The sequence below is a fragment of the Oryctolagus cuniculus genome, chromosome 7 (assembly GCF_964237555.1).
Source record: "Oryctolagus cuniculus chromosome 7, mOryCun1.1, whole genome shotgun sequence".
In the NCBI taxonomy this organism is placed as follows: domain Eukaryota; kingdom Metazoa; phylum Chordata; class Mammalia; order Lagomorpha; family Leporidae; genus Oryctolagus; species Oryctolagus cuniculus.
In genome coordinates, this window is record NC_091438.1 from 87,306,581 (window position 1) to 87,324,252 (window position 17,672).

The window sequence follows — 17,672 nt, forward strand, 5'->3', positions numbered from 1 at the left end:
TGGGAATACAAATATTAATAAGGAAAATCTCTATAAGGTACGCTGTGTTGTCTTACTTATCAACCTCTACTTTTTCATGACATACCAAGCTAAATCTCCAAAACAAGAAGCTCCATAGAGCTTAGTGAGCATTTGGTAGGAGTGGTGTAATTTAATCGTAAACATTGCATAAATACTAAGCAAACTAAGGCCGATTTGAAAGATAAATAAGTACTGCATCAGCAGTAGGTACTGTTGAGCAAGGTCAATGTTAATTCTGTTACCAGAAAGAATAAATAGTTCTTCTGTTTATTCTTACAAGCTATTATACTTGACTCCTATCAGGTGTTTCAAAGTGGTTAATCAAATGGTTGTTTCGGGTCTAGAAAACACTACAGATCTAGCTTTGGAGAATACACACAGCCCAAGGAAGGGAGACAAAGTGACTATGTTCAGAGTAAGTAGCTTTTCTAAAAACCCTTTTAATTGGCACACACAGTGAGTGGTGCCAGCCAATGTATTATTGTTATAAGAGTTGTTTGAATGATGTCATTTGTTCACCAGTCATGCAGCTGTGCATTTCAAAATCTTTTGTCATTTCTTGGCAAAAAGCATAGAAATAGGATCAGTTATGCTTTAGAAGGGATCTGTGTTCAGTTAAAGCCATTTTGTTAATAAATGTAGAGGTTTTCCTTAACACTTATCTCTAATCACTAATTCTGTTTTCTTATTTTCTTCAGCCATTCTTTTCTTCAACTATGAAGAGGACTGAAGTCCTCTTACCACCCAAATTGATCTTTCTTCAGGCTGTATCTTGATGAATGGAGCCATCTTCTACCCAAATCCCAAAGACAGAAATCCACAAATTGTCTGAAATTACTTTTTCTTTTTTGACAGGCAGAGTTAGACAGTGAGAGAGAGAGAGACCGAGAGAAAGGTCTTCCTTCCATTGGTTCACCCCCCAAATGGCTGCTACAGCCGGCGCATTGCGCCGATCCAAAGCCAGGAGCCAGGTGCTTCCTCCTGGTCTCCCGTGCGGGTGCAGGGCCCAAGTACTTGGGCCATCCTCCACTGCCTTCTCGGGCCACAGCAGAGAGCTGGACTGGAAGAGGAGCAACCGGGACAGAATCCGGCGCCCTGGCCGGGACTAGAACCCGGAGTGCCGGTGCCACAGGCGGAGGATTAGCCTAGTGAGCCACAGCACTGGCCTGATTACTTTTTCTCTCTTGAGAACCCATGTCCAGTTGCTGTTCTGTAGTAGCAGGATTCTTTCTCCCAATGTCTGTTGCTTCTATCTGTGATTAAGCATTTGTCATTTCTCTCTTGGAATTCTGTAACATCCTCTTAAGACTCTATCTCCACTCCTGCCCCCACAGTAACTGTCGGTGCAATCTATCAAAAAGAAGTCTGGATTTTGTTAATCTTCTTGGAGTCTTTCAGGGACTCCACATTGCTGATGCTTCAGGATCAGGCCTAAGTTTCCAGAGTTTGATTTAGAACACAATACTTCCAAGGAGATACACATTGGCTCAACCAAAAGTGTTATAGCTATTTTATTTCCACCCATTATTTGAAAAGGCTAAACTGTGATATATGTACATTTATCCTTTATTGTAAGCATCATCTCTTTGGTATGTATAAACACAGGCAGTCACTCTCTGTAGAACAGGGCTGGTTACTTCATCCTCCCTCTTACTCAACAGGTATCAGACTTGGTGTTTATCATTCCCATGTGGTTCTTCATACTTTTTATTTCATGTGCGTTAATTTCATAGAGACCCATGTACTTATGTTATTTAGTATAACTTTAAGCTTAATGTGAATGCTGTACTATATATATTTTTTCAGTTGTTTCTGATCTGCATGGTTTATGCAGTTGATCATGTTGGTTTAGTTCATTTCACTGGTGCACAAGATTTTCATTCTAGAAGAACTACTCTTGTTGGTGTTGATTTGCATTCCCATTTCCCCTCCTCACCCTCACCACCATCTGCATTGTTCTTGTTGTCCATGGCCTTTTCCGATGATGTTCCCAGGCTTCTGGCCTGATACATGGGAATAGGTGTGTATCTTTAATCTCTGTCATTGCCGTTACTCCTCATAGGTTTAATGATTCTGTTGGGTTGCTTATTTATAAAATGAATGTGTTGGTTGGCCAACACTAGTAGCTGATTTGAAGTAAACTGTCTTTCCAGATTAGCAAACCTCATCTCACAAGCAGGATTGCTGGCAACAGGAAGTGAGATCCTTTGCAGCAAACTTCTTTTCCAGCTGTTCTCCAAAGCAGGTTTTGAAAGCAAAACGAGGGCCCTGCTTGGAAAATACTTTTTCTTCCAACTGTTGCTTAGTTCAGTGACTGCTGAGTCACTAGCACAGCTCTGCTTCAACACCACAGTGGGGAGGGAATAGACTGTAGGAGTGGTGTTCACCCACTTTCCTGGCACCTGCTCCATGCCACAAGCCATTGGCTCTCTAGTCCAGTGGTTCTCAAATGTTAGTGCATCAGAGTCACTTGGAAGGCCTTTCAATGGATGGGCCTCACCTCTATATGTGTGGTTGAGAAATTCTGAGGCTGGCTTTGAGAATATGTATTTCTAAGAATTTTGCAGATGATGCTGATGCTACTGGTCCTGGTACCATACCTTGAGAAGCACTGCTCTAGGTTAACGTTTCCCAATCCTTTTCATTATTTTATTGGCTCTGGACTCCTTTAAGCATTAATATATAATCTTTTTTTTTAAATTTTAAATTTTTTTTATTTTTGACTATTTTTTTTATTTTGACTAGAACCCGGGGTGCCGGCGCTGCAGGCGGAGGATTAGTCTAGTGAGCCGCGGCACTGGCCTAGTATATAATCTTGCAAACACATGAATTTTAAAGTCATTTTATAGTTTCCTAATTTGCTGATGTTATAAAGGGATTTAAGTTAACAAATTTGTAGCAACAATATATTAAACATAGTGGTGGTCCAGAGCCTTGCTACTCAAAATGTGGTCTGAGACCAACATAGCTGGGGACTTGGTAGTAATCCAGACTCTCAGGTCCTACTGTAGATTTAATGATCTGAATATGATCTTTTATTCTCAGGTAATTAGTATGCACATTAAAATTTAGGAAGCACTGGTCCAATCCTAATAATATTGAAAACAAACATTTTAACTTTTGGTGCCAAAAATGTTGATGGTGCATATTTCACTTTTATTCTCTTAATTTCATATAAAAATAGCATGGTATCTTGACAATAAAAATAATACAGCTGTCAAAATTAGTGTTAGCATTGTTTACTACCTTTTCCCCTCACTGGTCATATGATAGTTTGTACTTCCTAGCTCTTAGGTAGGGTCATGTGAGTACTTCATTCCGGTGGGCGTGTCTCTGTTACCTGTAGGAGAGCCTCCATAGCTCTCTGGCCTTCTGGAATACTGACACTGTTTAGATGATGGCTGTTCTAATAGCCTGCCTTCCTGTGTGACTCTGATAGGCAGAGCACCCCTGCCAATTGTGGTGGGTATGTAGTGTGATCAAGAAATAGATCTCAGGAGGTAGACATTTGGCTCCACAGTTAATGTGCTCACATCTCGTATTGGAATATCTGGTTGAGTCCTGCCTCTGATCCTGATTCCAGCTCCCTGCTGATATGCATCCTGGGAGGCAGCTGCAGTGATGGCATAAGAAGCTGGGTCCTTACTACTCGTGTGGGAAACCTAGATTGAGTTCTTGGCTCCTGACTTTTACCTGGTCTAGCCCTGGCAGTTGTTGGCATTTGGGGAGTGAACTAGAGAATGAAATCTCTTCTCTCTATGTATGAAATAAATGATTAAAAAATAGTTCTTAATAATTTTTAGCTCCTGAGATGTGGAAGCTTTTTTTTAATTGCAGCAAAATGTAGTCTTTCATGACTCATGAAGTTTTTTATCAGATTCTTCTTTTTTTTTTTAATAACTTTCATTTTATTTGTAAGGCAGAGAAAAGGAAGAGAGAGAGAGAGAATGAGAATGAATGTCTTCCCATCCGGTGGTTTACTTCCCAAATGCCTACAATAGCTAGTGCTGGGTCAGGGCAAAACCGGGAAACTAGAACTCAATTCCAGGTATCCCATAGAGATTGCGGGGACCCGTGTACTTAGACATCATCTGCATACAGGGTGTGAATAAGCAGAAAGCTTGATCAGAAGTTATGGAGCCAGGACTCAAATCAGGCATTCCAATATGGGATGCTTTGGTATCAGTTGGTGACTTAACTGCTGGGCCATATGCCTGCCCCTAATAAAGGTTGTTTTGGGTGGGTTTTGAGAACTGAAATGCCATATAATAGGATACAAAGTATGGAGTTAGGGTAGGGAGTGAGATAGATGCCAGAAACTATGATACTCCAAGGCCGACTCAAATATAAAATTTGATGGGTTTTGGTAGCAACATATTATTTTTGACAGAATCTTTTGTCACTTATGTGTTGATTTTGTGAATAAGTAATACATATGTATGGTACTATAAGGTGTGAATATAAGTAAGTTTCCCTTAGCCCTGTCTTGGAACCATAGTAGGCCACCACCGCCATGTGCATTTATCTCATATGTTCTCCTGTTGGCTTACCCAAGTGACAGTATAATTTGTACACTTTTATATACTTTATTTTTTTCACATAAAATGTGAAAGTAATACATTGTAAATGATACGTGATTTGCTTTACCTCTAGGGCTCCATGACAATCTCTCCTAGACCCAGATCTCATCAGTGAATTGATTTATTAACTCATTATCTTAGTCGCAATAAAAAATACAACTGATTAGGTAATTGATAAATAATAGAAGCTTATTTCTCATAGTTCTGAGAAGTTCAAAGTCAGTACACCGGCAAGTTCAGTGTATGGTGAGCACTGCTTTCTCTATTTATTCCCAAGTGTCTTGCTGCTGCATCCTCTGAAAGGGGAACACTGTGTGTCCTCAGTGCTGGAAGGGATGGACGGCATCAAGGGCTGAGTGCTGTTTTGAAACCTCTTTTATTAGTGCCTTAATCCCATTCATGAGAGTGGAGGCCTCATGACTAATCACCTTTTAAAGGACTTACTTTACTTCTTAATACTGTTGCACTGGGGCGTGAGTGGAAATATGAAATTTGAAGACATAAATGTTCAAGCCAAGGTACTCATTAACAAATGCATATTGAATACTGAGCCAGGTACAGTTCCAGGCTCTGGGAATGGAAGAATAAAAACAGATAAAAACCACCTTCTTCAAAAAGCTTATCTTCTTGGAATGACTGTGGTTATGATCAGTTATAAATAGAGGTCTTTATTATAGGCCATATGGGGGAGAAATGAATTTCTTTAGTCATGGTCAGAGGAAGCTTTAAGGAAAAAGTGGCAAATTTATCTGGATCGTAAGTGGTTGTGGTAAGTTTAGCAGTAATAATTGAGGAGAAAGTGCACTGTGGCACAAAATGTATTTACTTATTTGACTCTGTTTCAATCTTGTATATCTATTACCACTTTGAAGTTCTATTTCCAAAACTACCAGTTACTTGAAATTTTGGAAAATTTCTGAAATATTTCTGAAAATGAATTCTTCGTTTCTTAGAGATCAGTTTCAGCTGATATACTAATTCCTTTTTTTCTGTTTGTTTAGTTGAACTGGACATAAGGATTTTCATAGATTAATTTTATCTATTTATCCCTTTTAAAATTAAGATTTAATTATTTATTTGAAAGGTAGAGTGACAGAGAGGGAGAGAGACAGAAAGATCTTCCATCTGCTGGTTCACTCCCCAAATGGCTGCAATGGCAGGGGCTGTGCCAGGCTGAAGCCAGGAGCCTGAAATTCTATCAGATTCTCCTATGTGGGTGTCAGGGGCCCAAATACTTGGGCCATCACTTGCTGCCTTCCCAGGCTCATTAGCAGGAACTTGGATCTGAAGCAGAGCAGTTGGAAATTGAGCCAGCATTCCAAAATGAGATGGTGGCAATGCAAGCCCAGGGACCACAATGCTGAGTCTTGTCTTTTTTTTTTGAAATTGTTGCGAGAGTTTTCTTGTTTTGCCTTTTTCATATGATTTTAAATGTGTATGTTATAATTAACTATTATATCTTCAATATCCTTATGTGCTTACAATAAGGGTTCTCAACCTTGGGCAAGTATACTTGAATTATTTGGAGAGCTTAGCTTTAAAAATGCTAATGGCTGGGTCCCAGCTTGTGTTGGGATACAGTCTGGGCACCAGGATTTTCAAGGGCTCCTCAAATGATTCTACTTTGAAGACAAGGTAGAGAAGACACTGGCTTAAAGTATTCTTAAAGGACCTGGAACATGATTTCTGATTTTGAAAAGCAGGTAACTATGGCTTAAATGAGTGACATGATAAATCTAAAAATCTCTTGCTTAGCATAAAATGAAATAATTAGGATTGGGATAGTAGAATGAAGTCTTTGAGTTTGTTAAAGTACTTTTACCAACCATTCAGTAAAACGTATATGTGTATAGAATAATTCTATGGGCTCTGTAAGTTCTCCTTTGCATGAGGAGAGGGATGAAAATATATAGATTAAAGTTGTTTGCCTCATCCTTTAATTCAGAAATGAACAAGTCGGTAATTAGGGCCTGGTGTACTTAGGCAAACATTGTTTTCTAACTCTTGTTGACTTTGTCACCTACTTTCAATGTACTGTTACTGTAAAAGGGACCTTTGTTTACTCCAGTAACAAGATGTTGGACGAGAATTTATAAACACAAGTGGTTGCCTCCCTGAGGTATCAGAGGCCCTCCAGAAGGAAATCGAATGGAATTCAATCTGCTGAAAAGTGGTCCAGTCTATTTCCAGATTGGAATTAGGAATTATAATCCATTTAAAAATGTTTACTGTAATTTCACTGTTTGAAGTTTAGTGAATTCCCAAAACACCACCATAAGATACAGTCTGTACTGTAACAGAATGGAAAACTTCTTGAATGTCTATATATCTTATTAACAAGGTGGCTGAAAACAGTGAGATTTAATGAATAGAGAGAGTCTAGTTTTTATATTTCTAGGCTGTGGGTCCTTGATTTATTTAACTTATCTATCCTTAGTTTTCATATTTGGAACATGGGGTAAGAGGATACCTAGTTTCAAGGTTTGTTCATGAGGTAAACTATTTCAAATGGTTCTTACAGTGCATGTCCACAGTTGGACTATAATAAGTAATATTTCTCATCTTTTTTTTTTTAAAGATTTTTTTATTTGAAAGGCAGAGTTACAGAGGGGCACAGGCAGAAGCAGAGAGAGAGAGTTCTTCCATCCACTGATTCACTCCCCAAATGGCTGCAATGGCTAGAGCTGGGCCGATGTAAAGCCAGGAGCTTCTTCCAGGTCTCCCACATGGATGCAGGGACCCAAGTATTTGAGCCATTTTCTACTGCTTTCCCAGGCCATCGGAGAGAGCTGGATCAGAAATGGAGCAGCCAGGTCTTAAACTGTCACCCATATGGGATGCCAGCACTATAGACAGTGGCTTTACCTACTAGGCCACAGCGCCGGCCCTGACCCCAGTATTTCTCAGTTTTAATATTGAGTTTTATGAGAAAATTACTCTAGTAAAAATGGTACCTGAGATCAAATAAAGCTCTAAGATTTCTTTAATAATGGATCTTATTAATAATAATGAATATTGAGGATGAATAGGAGTCATAATTTGTGTAGCTGAATTTCTGATACACCTTCTGATAACCCCCTGAAAACAGTGTTGATATCATACCTTTGTTTATCATAATGAGCTTTATAATTTTTATTGTGTTTAGAGACATTTTACAAGAACTGAAAGATTCTTATAATATGAATGGGAAATTACAAAGTTGATAGTGTGGACTGGACAGTGTAAGATATTCAGAGTATAAATACCTAGGTTCATACATACTTGTACAGTGAAAAATATAAGCAAAGTATAATACAGACCGTGATGAGATGTAGCCAAAGCAAATTAGTTCATTCATAAATACATGTTTATTGTACTCCTCTGTATGTCCAAGCAGGATTGTTGTGCCTATGAATCTTCCCATTTTCTGCCCTTCAAAGTTGTTCTCGTTTTTTTTTTTTTTTTTTTTAATGGCACAAGTCAAGTGTGGCCTACTTTATGGAGACCTTCCCTCTACCCATTAAAAAGGAATCACTTGTGTGCATTCTCTGGACACGCGATCTGTACCTTGGCACTCCATTCACAGTCTCATATTTAAAGCAGTGCTGCTGCTCTGTTTTAGGGACTGGCTTGAAAGGTACTGGGGGAGGGGCGTCTGACATCAGAAGGTCCTCAGTTTAATCTTCACTCTGTCACTCCCTGTAAAGACAGGCACCATATTGTCCTTTCTGAGCTTAATGTAAATGTAAATATGATGCATGACTTAATAAAATTTTCTCCCCAAGACTAAATGCTCTTTCAGGACAAGGAACCATCACTTAATAGTTAAAAAGTTTGATAAATTGATTAAAAGGTATCATTGAGGTAACATATTTAGCTTTTTTGTTTTTTGGCTTTTAAAAATAATAGTATTGGGATATATCAAAAAAATTCCATGAAAGTTGTTTTCTAAATGACTTTGTTTTCAAAATCCCTACAGGTACTTTCTTATCCCGTAACTTCAGTGTCTTGAAATCTGAGGATTCCACCAAGATAATATGATAAGAACTTTCAGTGGTTTGGGGCCACATCCTACTTAGGCTAATGTGGGACTTTGCTTTCCTGAGAAACTAGTACAGCAGCACACACTGCTTGCTAATTGGATAGGCAGTCATGCCATCACTGCCTCAAGATGGAGGTAAGCAAATGTAGCCATGTTACGAAATATGAATGTGTTCTAGATCAGCACTGCCAACTTAAAAAAAAAAAAGTGTTAACAACTTAGATAGGACTTCTAAAGTATGATTTTACTTTGTTTTGGAGGGGGGCATTTGTGTTCCCGGTTGTGGATTTTTTGTTATTTTAGTGATGTTTGGTTGTTTTACATTTCTTTTAAAGTTATTCAGGGGTCCTCTCCCTTGGATCTGAATACAGAATTACCTTATCAAAGCACAATGAAAAGGAAAGTCGGAAAGAAGAAAAAGAAGGGGATCATCACAGCAAATGTTGCTGGGACGAAGTTTGAAATTGGTAGGTCTCCTGAGAAGCCCGGGACTTTTGTAATTGTGGGAAGAGCTGGTCTGGTGTTGAAAACAGTGTAGCATTTCAGAGAACTACCTTTAAAGCCTTCTATAGATTGTGACATAGTAGAGGGATTCCTTTTATGTGCTGTGGAAGGTGCTACGCTTCAAAAGATGCCAATCGCTTTCCAAAATTTCAGTTCCAACAAACATGTGATTAAATTATTTAGTTGAGAAACAAAAGGTTAAATACCTGACATTGTATTTTTCTTTGAAGTCCAACGTTGTCATCTAGCTGAGCTTTGACTCACATAGTAAAAAGAATTTGTCTATAGCCAACCTTACATATTCAATTTAATCTTTTCCACTGTTCTTGTAAACCCTGGATGTTCCCAGCCTCACCTGTTTGCATAAGCACAGATACCTCAGTTCAGGTGGCTCCTTTTACTCCCTTCCTCCATAACTGCCGGGAGTTCCATTTATCTCAGCAAGCTCTTCCCAGTTACTTCTGAGAGGCCCTGGATAATGTGCATCCTAGAACCCAGGGCTGCTCCTGGGCTGCTACTCTGATTTACCGCTTGGGAGGCAGCTAAAGGGCCGTGCTGCCGCTGCTTTCGCCCTCTCTGTGAGCTCTGGGTAGGTAGCATGGCAGCTGCTGAGCTCTCGGGATGCCGAGGGTACATGCCAGCCTGCGCAGATGAGAGAACGGCCCTTTCCCGACTGTTTGGTTTGTACATTCTCAGTGGGGACTCCTTACAACCCCAGATACCACCGAGTCTCTCATTGAAACAGTAAATTCCACACACACTCCTCTCCGGGCTCCCAAACGCACCCTGTCTCAGCCCCTTTCTTTTATGCCTGCTTTCCAGATACTGCTGCATAAAAGGTGCTTTCTTTCCCCCACCAACAATAATCGAGAGCTTCTAGGTATATGGTTATCAGTTCTGTACTTGATCTAAGTTGTTCACACAAATGATAGCATTTCTCCTTATCCTCATATGTAGGGTGCTAGTAAAAAGAAAACATTGTAAGAACACTGCTATATCATTCTGGTAAGACCCGGAATTCTGTTGGAATCCCAAAACTAACCTAAGTATTTGGCTTATTCTATCCTGTTGGAACCCCAAAACTTGAAATTCATTGGAAGAAAAAATCAATATGTTAACCGTGAAAATGTGAATGTGTTAATTGTGAACATGTAGATGGTTTGTACGCTTTCCTCTGAACATAAACTTTCTCAGTAAGATTAGAAGGTTGGGTGGACAGGAAGACCAGTGCTCACATCTCTCCTGTGCATTCTGCCTTGTTATTTCATAGTCTGGACAAACATAAATGACTTGGTTTTGGGTGCTAAAAATAATTCGAACTACAGAGGTAGAAAGTATAGCTTAGATCTGATGACCAGGAGCTATTTTTACCTTTGCTGCTTTTTTTTTTTTTTTAAACTTAGCTCATCATCACAAAGAAGCCATAAAAGAACCTTTTCCTGAATAGAGGTGTTGTCTCAGCTTTGTGTGTGTTCTCACTGTGCAAAAAACAATCACTAAACCCTCTGGCAGTTTTGTGTACCTGTGAAATCTGAGAAGATTGAAGCTAAGGATTTTGGGAGTAACCTAAAAACAATTCTCAGTTCTACTGAGTATAATTTGTCTCAAGGGAAAAATAACTGTTATAAGATTATATTATAACCATTGGATGTTTTGTAAATTAAATGATGTGAACTTTATGTGTGTGTGTGTGTGTATATATATATACAAAAATATACTTATGAGAAATGTTTCACACTGAATATGTTTCAGAAGTATTTTAATTCTGGCTTCACTATTTGCAGTTCGTTTAGTAATAGATGAAATGGGATTTATGAAAACTCCAGATGAAGATGAAACGAGTAACCTTATATGGTGTGACTCTGCTGTCCAGCAGGAGAAGATTGCAGAGCTGCAGAACTATCAGGTGGGAAATTAATCATGACCATTTATGGGTATGATGAAAATATTTTAATCATAATTTCCTTTAGAGGAGTTCTTAATATGTTGACTGATATGTTTCGGTTCTGACTCACTTGCCTGTTTTGTTGCTATCCAATTGCATTGACTCTTAGTTTGAAGGCTACATACATCCTTTTCAAATTTAACTTTGAACCTCTTTCAATCTTTAAGGAAGAACACACAGGAGAAACCTATTCCTGAGATGCTGCTTTGCATTGCACTTAGACATGTGTGATGTGGAATAGATTGCATAGGGAGATCAGGATGTGGAAATGTGTGGTAATGTCAGCTATATGTTGTTATCTGGCTTCATTCTTTTATTTCTAGAATGTATCAAACATATTCAGAAGAAAATGGACATCAAACTAAAAAATACAAAAACAAGGAATTTTGGACCATTGACATTTTGTGTAGACGTTATCTATTAATTTAGAGGGCAATACAAAAATTATCCATAAGGAGCAAAAACTGTCTCCATTTTCACTGATTTTTTTCTATACTGCCTAACAGTATTTATATGGTAAATATAGAATATAAAAAATAATTCGGATTGAATTACCACCTACTCAACACAGAAAATTGTAACTTTACCAACTAAATACACTTTTTTTTTGATTTCTTTAAAATTTTGCAATTTTATTCTCTGATTCACAGATTCTTTAATTATACAAATTCATTGTAAATCATTTAATTTTAAATATTTTACATTACTAATTGCCATGCTGCTAAAACATAAAACTCAGAAGATGGACCTAACTGTATTATAGCATAAGTGAATATATTCATTAAATTAATGAGATATTAATATTTACTTTTTTTATTTTCCAGAGGATCAACCATTTTCCAGGAATGGGGGAGATCTGTAGGAAGGATTTCTTAGCAAGAAATATGACCAAGTAATCTTCATTTTCTTGTAATAGTGATGATGTTTAAAATTTATGCTGTGGATATTATAGTGCCATCTTTCACAAAGTTACATTGATTCGAGATGTTACTTAGATGGTTAGATGGAAGAGAGAATTTTAGAGCTAGAAGTTTCTTAAAAGTTTCCTGGTTCTAGTCTTTTAGTTTGCAGAGGAGAGAACTAAGGGTCTGAGAAGTGCTTATCTTGGAATATTAAGTTACTAGTGGAGCTGAGTCAGAATCCCAGGACTCTTTTTCCTGCAACTTGGCCTTCTCTGAGTAGCACACGTTTTTCTTTTAAACATAAGAAGTTGTCCTTATGTGATATTCAACAGAAACTAGTTTATTTTTGGTTAAACCTTGCAGGAACTATTTTTTTTTGCATTATATGTGTGTTCCTTATGTGTACTTATGTTGGTTATTGAATGTCTAGTATACACCAGGCACTGTATTAGGTGCATGCATATATACACATACAACTAGACACATGTGTGTGTGCTTACCCAGGGACATATGTGCACATAGGTTTATCTCTGAGATCAATGTTTAGAGCAGTTATTTACTTCCATGGGAGACACTTAATAGATAATGAAGTGTTTTAGTGAAAGAACTGCAAAATTGTTATTAAGTTTATATTTTTGTTCATTAGTGTTTTTTTAAGAATTTTTTTTTTATTTGAGAGGTAGAGTTACAGAAAGATGGGGAGACTGAGAGAAAGATCTTCCATTGGCTGGTTCAGCCCCCAAATGGCTGCAGTGGCTGGAGCTGGGGGCCAGGAGCTTCTTTTGGGTCTCCTTTGTAGGTGCAAGGGTCCAAGCACATGGGCCATCTTTCACTGCTTTCCCAGGCCATAGCAGAGAGCTGGATTGAAAAGGAACAGCCGGGACTCGAACCGGCGGCCATATGGGATGCCAGCACTGCAGGCTGAGGCTTCGCCCACTACACCACAGTGCAGGCCCCTTGTGTTTTTGTTTTTAAGAAAGTTGTAGCTTAGCTTAAGAAAGAGACTTAAAAAATATCGGGACTCTAGTTAGTTTAATAAAGTTGTATTTGTGCCATGGACCACTTCGGGTTTTTTCCTCTCTTGGAAGCCCCCCTGCATGCCACTCTGGCTGGAGGTCTTTGACTCTAATAAATCTTGCTTTTTAAATCTCAAAAAAAGATAAAAAAGCAATAGTACTATTTCTATGCAGAAGTTAATAATTATGCATCTACTCATACAACAAATATTTTTCTATGGCTATTCTGTGCCCTAGAGACTGCAAATTTTTATGTCAATGGGATAAATAAGAACTAGTTTCTGCTTGTGTCTCCCAGTAGTAAGGGAGGAATGTTAAGTTGCATAAGACCATTTGATGATGCCCCATTAGAGGTGGGGTCAGTGTACAGTAGAGACCAACCTGGTTGAGGAGATCATTTTTTGCAGTTGAGAGTTAAAGTGCAAAATGGATACTGAAAAGTGTACAAGAGCTTACTCTTGGAGAAGAGGGTGAGAAGACTAGGCAGAGACAACAGTAGAGGGAAATGTATGGAGTCTTGAATGTATGGAGTGTTTGGGGGATCTTTAAGCATTTTCTTTGGTTGTACAGGATGTTAGGAGGCTCAACCTCAGTTGATTCTGGAGGTATGTGCAAAGGCCAGTCTTTGTATGCCATGTTGTTAAAATTCATTTCAGCCATCTCTTTAGTCAACAAGTTATTTTTGTCCTGAGAGAAATGGGAGGTTACCAAATGAGTTTTAGCAGGGAAATAATGTTTTAGGAAACCAGAAAACCATGGTGGCAGTTGATGAAAACAGAACTATAGGGAGAATGCCCTGTGAGGTTAAAAAATGACGAGCATCTAATAAACCAAAAGTGTGTTAGGAGAAATGGGAGAGGAGACTATGTCTGAAGCATAGCCATTGAATACTGCTCTATTGGAAGAATTAAAGACAGGGAGGTCAAACATGTCCAATATGACTCCTAGGATTCTGGTTATGATATTATGTTGGTATTTCGTTAACAATTGACTACAAGAAGAATGGACTGAGAGGAAAGGGAGTTAACCTCTGTAAAGTTTTGAGCCTGTGTTTCATTTGTCATGTAACAAACATTTTATTAAGGCAAGTATTACTGTTTACCAGTGCTGGGCCTGGACACATGAGTTTATCAAAAGCAGACTTGGGGTTCTTACAACATCCACCTGCAACTGTGATGTGTGCTGTGAAGTAGAGGCACATAGTTCTACGTTGGCGAGTCATAAAGAAAGTTGGTCTAGTTAGGGAGGTTTGGGGGAGTTCCCCTGATGCAGTGATGCAGAAACTAAACCAGAACCATCGAAGCAGCAAGGCTAGCATGAGCACAAGGTTATGTGGTGGAAGAAAGCATAAATAGTAAAGATTCTGAATAGTGTCAAGTGCAGCTGCAGTGCGGATGGATGGATGGGGAGCAGGGGAGAGATTAGCTGGAGGGGGATGCTCAGAATTACAGCTTTTATCTTACAAACCACAGGGGAGCTGGGGGTGGAGGAGACTGAGGGCAGTGGTAATACGGCCAGATGTGCGTTTTGAAAAGACCATTCTGGCTGCTTTGTGGAAAATAGGATTCCGTATTGTTGGACGAGATAAGAGGGATAAAATTTAAAAATGTAGATAAGCAATTCTCATCTTATGGAGCCCCTGAATTTCTCCTTAAGAAAAATTATTTTCTATTAGACAAAAAGTTAGGACTTTGTAATATAAAAATAAATGTAACTAATTTACTTACTTAATATTATTTAGTAAACTCAAGACAGAGCCAAGAGCAGAGGTTATCCCAAATCTGCAAATTCCTAAGTAAAACTGCATGTCTCTTTTGAACTAGATTATCTGAACAGAATAAGGTGTTTCATTTCGATAATTATGCGTAGATTTTTTCCCAGTATGAATGTGGAAGAATGGTATAACTCATATATACCACAGATAGTTTTTGACATGTTTTTCTAATTAAAGCTATAACTTGGTCTAATTTCATGTCATTGTTAAATATATTATACATACATTTAAAGGTGTTGGAAACAAAAGCATGGACTGTTAGCATGCTTCCTCAAGTTTTTTTTCTTTTTGAGGGGGTATATAATTTTAAAACTAGTCCATATTAGCCTATTTTGTACTGAGATTTAATTTATTGGCTTAATCTGGATTTTCAGATGGAGTTGGTAATTATTTCAGATGGAGCTGGTAATGTAACTTTCTTACAGGATTCTCTTAAAAGAGCACTTAAATTATCATAATCAATTGTGAAAGCCAAGTGGTTGATGTATTCCATGCTCTGGACTTAGAATTCTATGCAAACTATATACTATGGATCCATTTTGGTTTTTACTACTTCATTTGGGGATAATACTTTCCCATCTATAAAAGACTTACATACATTTAGAAAAAAAGTTTTTTTTCAAACATTTTTAATAAATAGTATTTAAAAATCTTTCTCATTTTTTCCTGGGAATTGATAAGTACAAAATAGTTAACATTTTTTGATTAATCAAAAGTCAATGTTTTATACCCAGTATTGTCCCTACATTGTATTTCAAATAGGCACCCTAATTTGCAGCTAATACAAAAAAAAATCGGGGCATATATTGTGGCTATAAAAAGCACACACAGAAGTGGTTCACATAAACAAACCTCTGAGTCAGAGGCTTTCAGTGTGGTTTTCTCAGAAATGTAAACTCTAAAATTAAACAGTGACATTAAAGGCAATCAAAAACTGCTTCCTTTAGGTGACCAGAAGACTCAAAATCACCGTTAAAGAAGCAAAGTAAATGGCTGTTGGCCTTAAAATATTCCCTACTCTCTATCCTCATCCCTGAGGCAGAGTTAATGACTCCTTCTATATGGTATCATGCCTTATAAGCCCATTAGTATACCTATTACATTCTTTGTAATTAACAGCCTATCAATAAATTCCTTGGGGGTGGAGACCATACTAATTTATCTTGATATCCCCAATGCCTGGCACATCATGCTTGCTCAAATAAATGTTTGATGCACAGTCTAGGGCAGAGGTTCCTGTCTATGTTTTTCAGTGATGTATGCCAGGTCTAGAATAGTGTCTAGCACATTGTTGGTGTCACTGAGGGAATCAATAAATGAATGTATAAGTGAAGGAATGGAGGGAATATAAATCTCTGTGGTAAATATCACTAGCATGAGAAAAGAAAATTTACAAAAATTTCAATAGAAATTATTTTTTATGTTGTCTCAAATTTACAGAATGATCAAGTCTCGGCCTCTGGATTATACCTTTATTCCCCGAACGTGGATCTTCCCTGCTGAATATACTCAGTTCCAGAACTATGTGAAAGAATTGAAGAAAAAACGGAAGCAGAAAACTTTTATAGTAAAACCAGCTAATGGTGCAATGGGTCATGGGTAGGTTTGTTTTTACCTGCAATATATAAAAAATTTAAAAATTTGGAGGAAAAGAATAAATGTGTGTAATTACCCATGGATGTGTATCAATATGAAAAAAATAATAAAACAGCTATCTATTACTTTTCTGTAAGTAAACACTTAGTAGGACTCATACTTTTTACCTCTACCATAGGCTTCAGTAAGTAATTGAAGTTACAAAAGTGAAAATGAAATCAGTAGGTTGCAAGAGTTTAATAGGAGACAAGACTTTAATAGGTTGTAAGCCTTCAATAGGAGATAACAAAATAGATAAAAACAGTTGTTTACTGATTTTTAAAATAAGCTTAAGTGTAAAATCAGTTGCTACTGTGAGCTAAACTGACTTAGAAAAGTGAAAAGAAATTTACTTTTTCCGTTGTTAGAAGTCTTGATGCAAAATATATTTCTTCTTTGCTTTCTAAATAAGTTTTCTCTTTAGGTAGCCATGGTAATTGGATTAAAGATGAGTAGCACACATTTAAAGTTGAAGTGCCAAGAACTAGCTGAGAATAGAGTATGCAACCCATATTCTTTCCTTTGCTTACTTTAGTTTCCTGCAGTGTACTTTTTCAAAGAAAAAGACTGCTTTTTCATAAAATACACTTGAGTAATTTTAAGTTTTTGATTTAGAATATTATGGGAAAAACTATTTGGAAATGTAGTTATTAGGTAAATTATTAGTTATAGTTTCCTTTTCACTTTTAATCATAGCTTAATTCAATCATGTGTCATTCTAATATTTAAAATTTTATTTATTTGTATTTATTTGAAAGGCAGAGATACAGACACAGAGAGATCTTCCACCTACTGGTTCACTCTCCAAATACCTGCAACAGCTAGGGTTCAGCCAGAAGCTTGAAACTCAGTCTGGGTCTCCTGCATAGATGGCAGGGACCCAAATACTTGAGCCATCACCTGCTACCTCCCAAATGCAAATCTAGAACTCAAACCTTGGCATTTCAATATGGAACATGGACATCTTAAGTGCTGCATCAATGCCTACCCCCATACATTATTTTTTAAATGTAATCTGGTAATTTTAAAATAAATAGTCTCTGGTGTTAGTGGAAATCTTGTATCAGTTGCTTAGGGTTAAAATGGCTCCTTGGATATTAGTATAAGAGGAAAATTTGTGGGTAGGGGGACAACTGAATTTCACATTTTTTTTCTCAATTTTAGTGTTTTTTTTTTGAGAAAAAAAATTGAGTAACTAAGTGTATTTACATTTGGTATTAGTATATTATAAGTAACTAATAATCTTCTAGTTTATTTTAATGACAACATTTTAA

General features: G+C 37.5%; 1 protein-coding gene across 6 annotated transcripts in view; it reads left to right on the forward strand.

The window, feature by feature from the left end:
• The window catches only part of TTLL7 (tubulin tyrosine ligase like 7), a 160,301-nt gene that overhangs the window by 43,194 nt on the left and 99,435 nt on the right, over positions 1–17,672 (forward strand). For all 6 annotated transcript variants that reach the window (XM_070076955.1, XM_051857531.2, XM_070076957.1 and 3 more), the window contains exons 2-6: positions 8,560–8,757; positions 8,958–9,089; positions 10,911–11,032; positions 11,896–11,963; positions 16,204–16,362. In XM_070076955.1, the coding sequence (XP_069933056.1) occupies positions 8,733–8,757; positions 8,958–9,089; positions 10,911–11,032; positions 11,896–11,963; positions 16,204–16,362 (506 nt within the window). In that variant the 5' untranslated portion in view covers positions 8,560–8,732. The remainder of the gene's footprint in view (positions 1–8,559; positions 8,758–8,957; positions 9,090–10,910; positions 11,033–11,895; positions 11,964–16,203; positions 16,363–17,672) is intronic.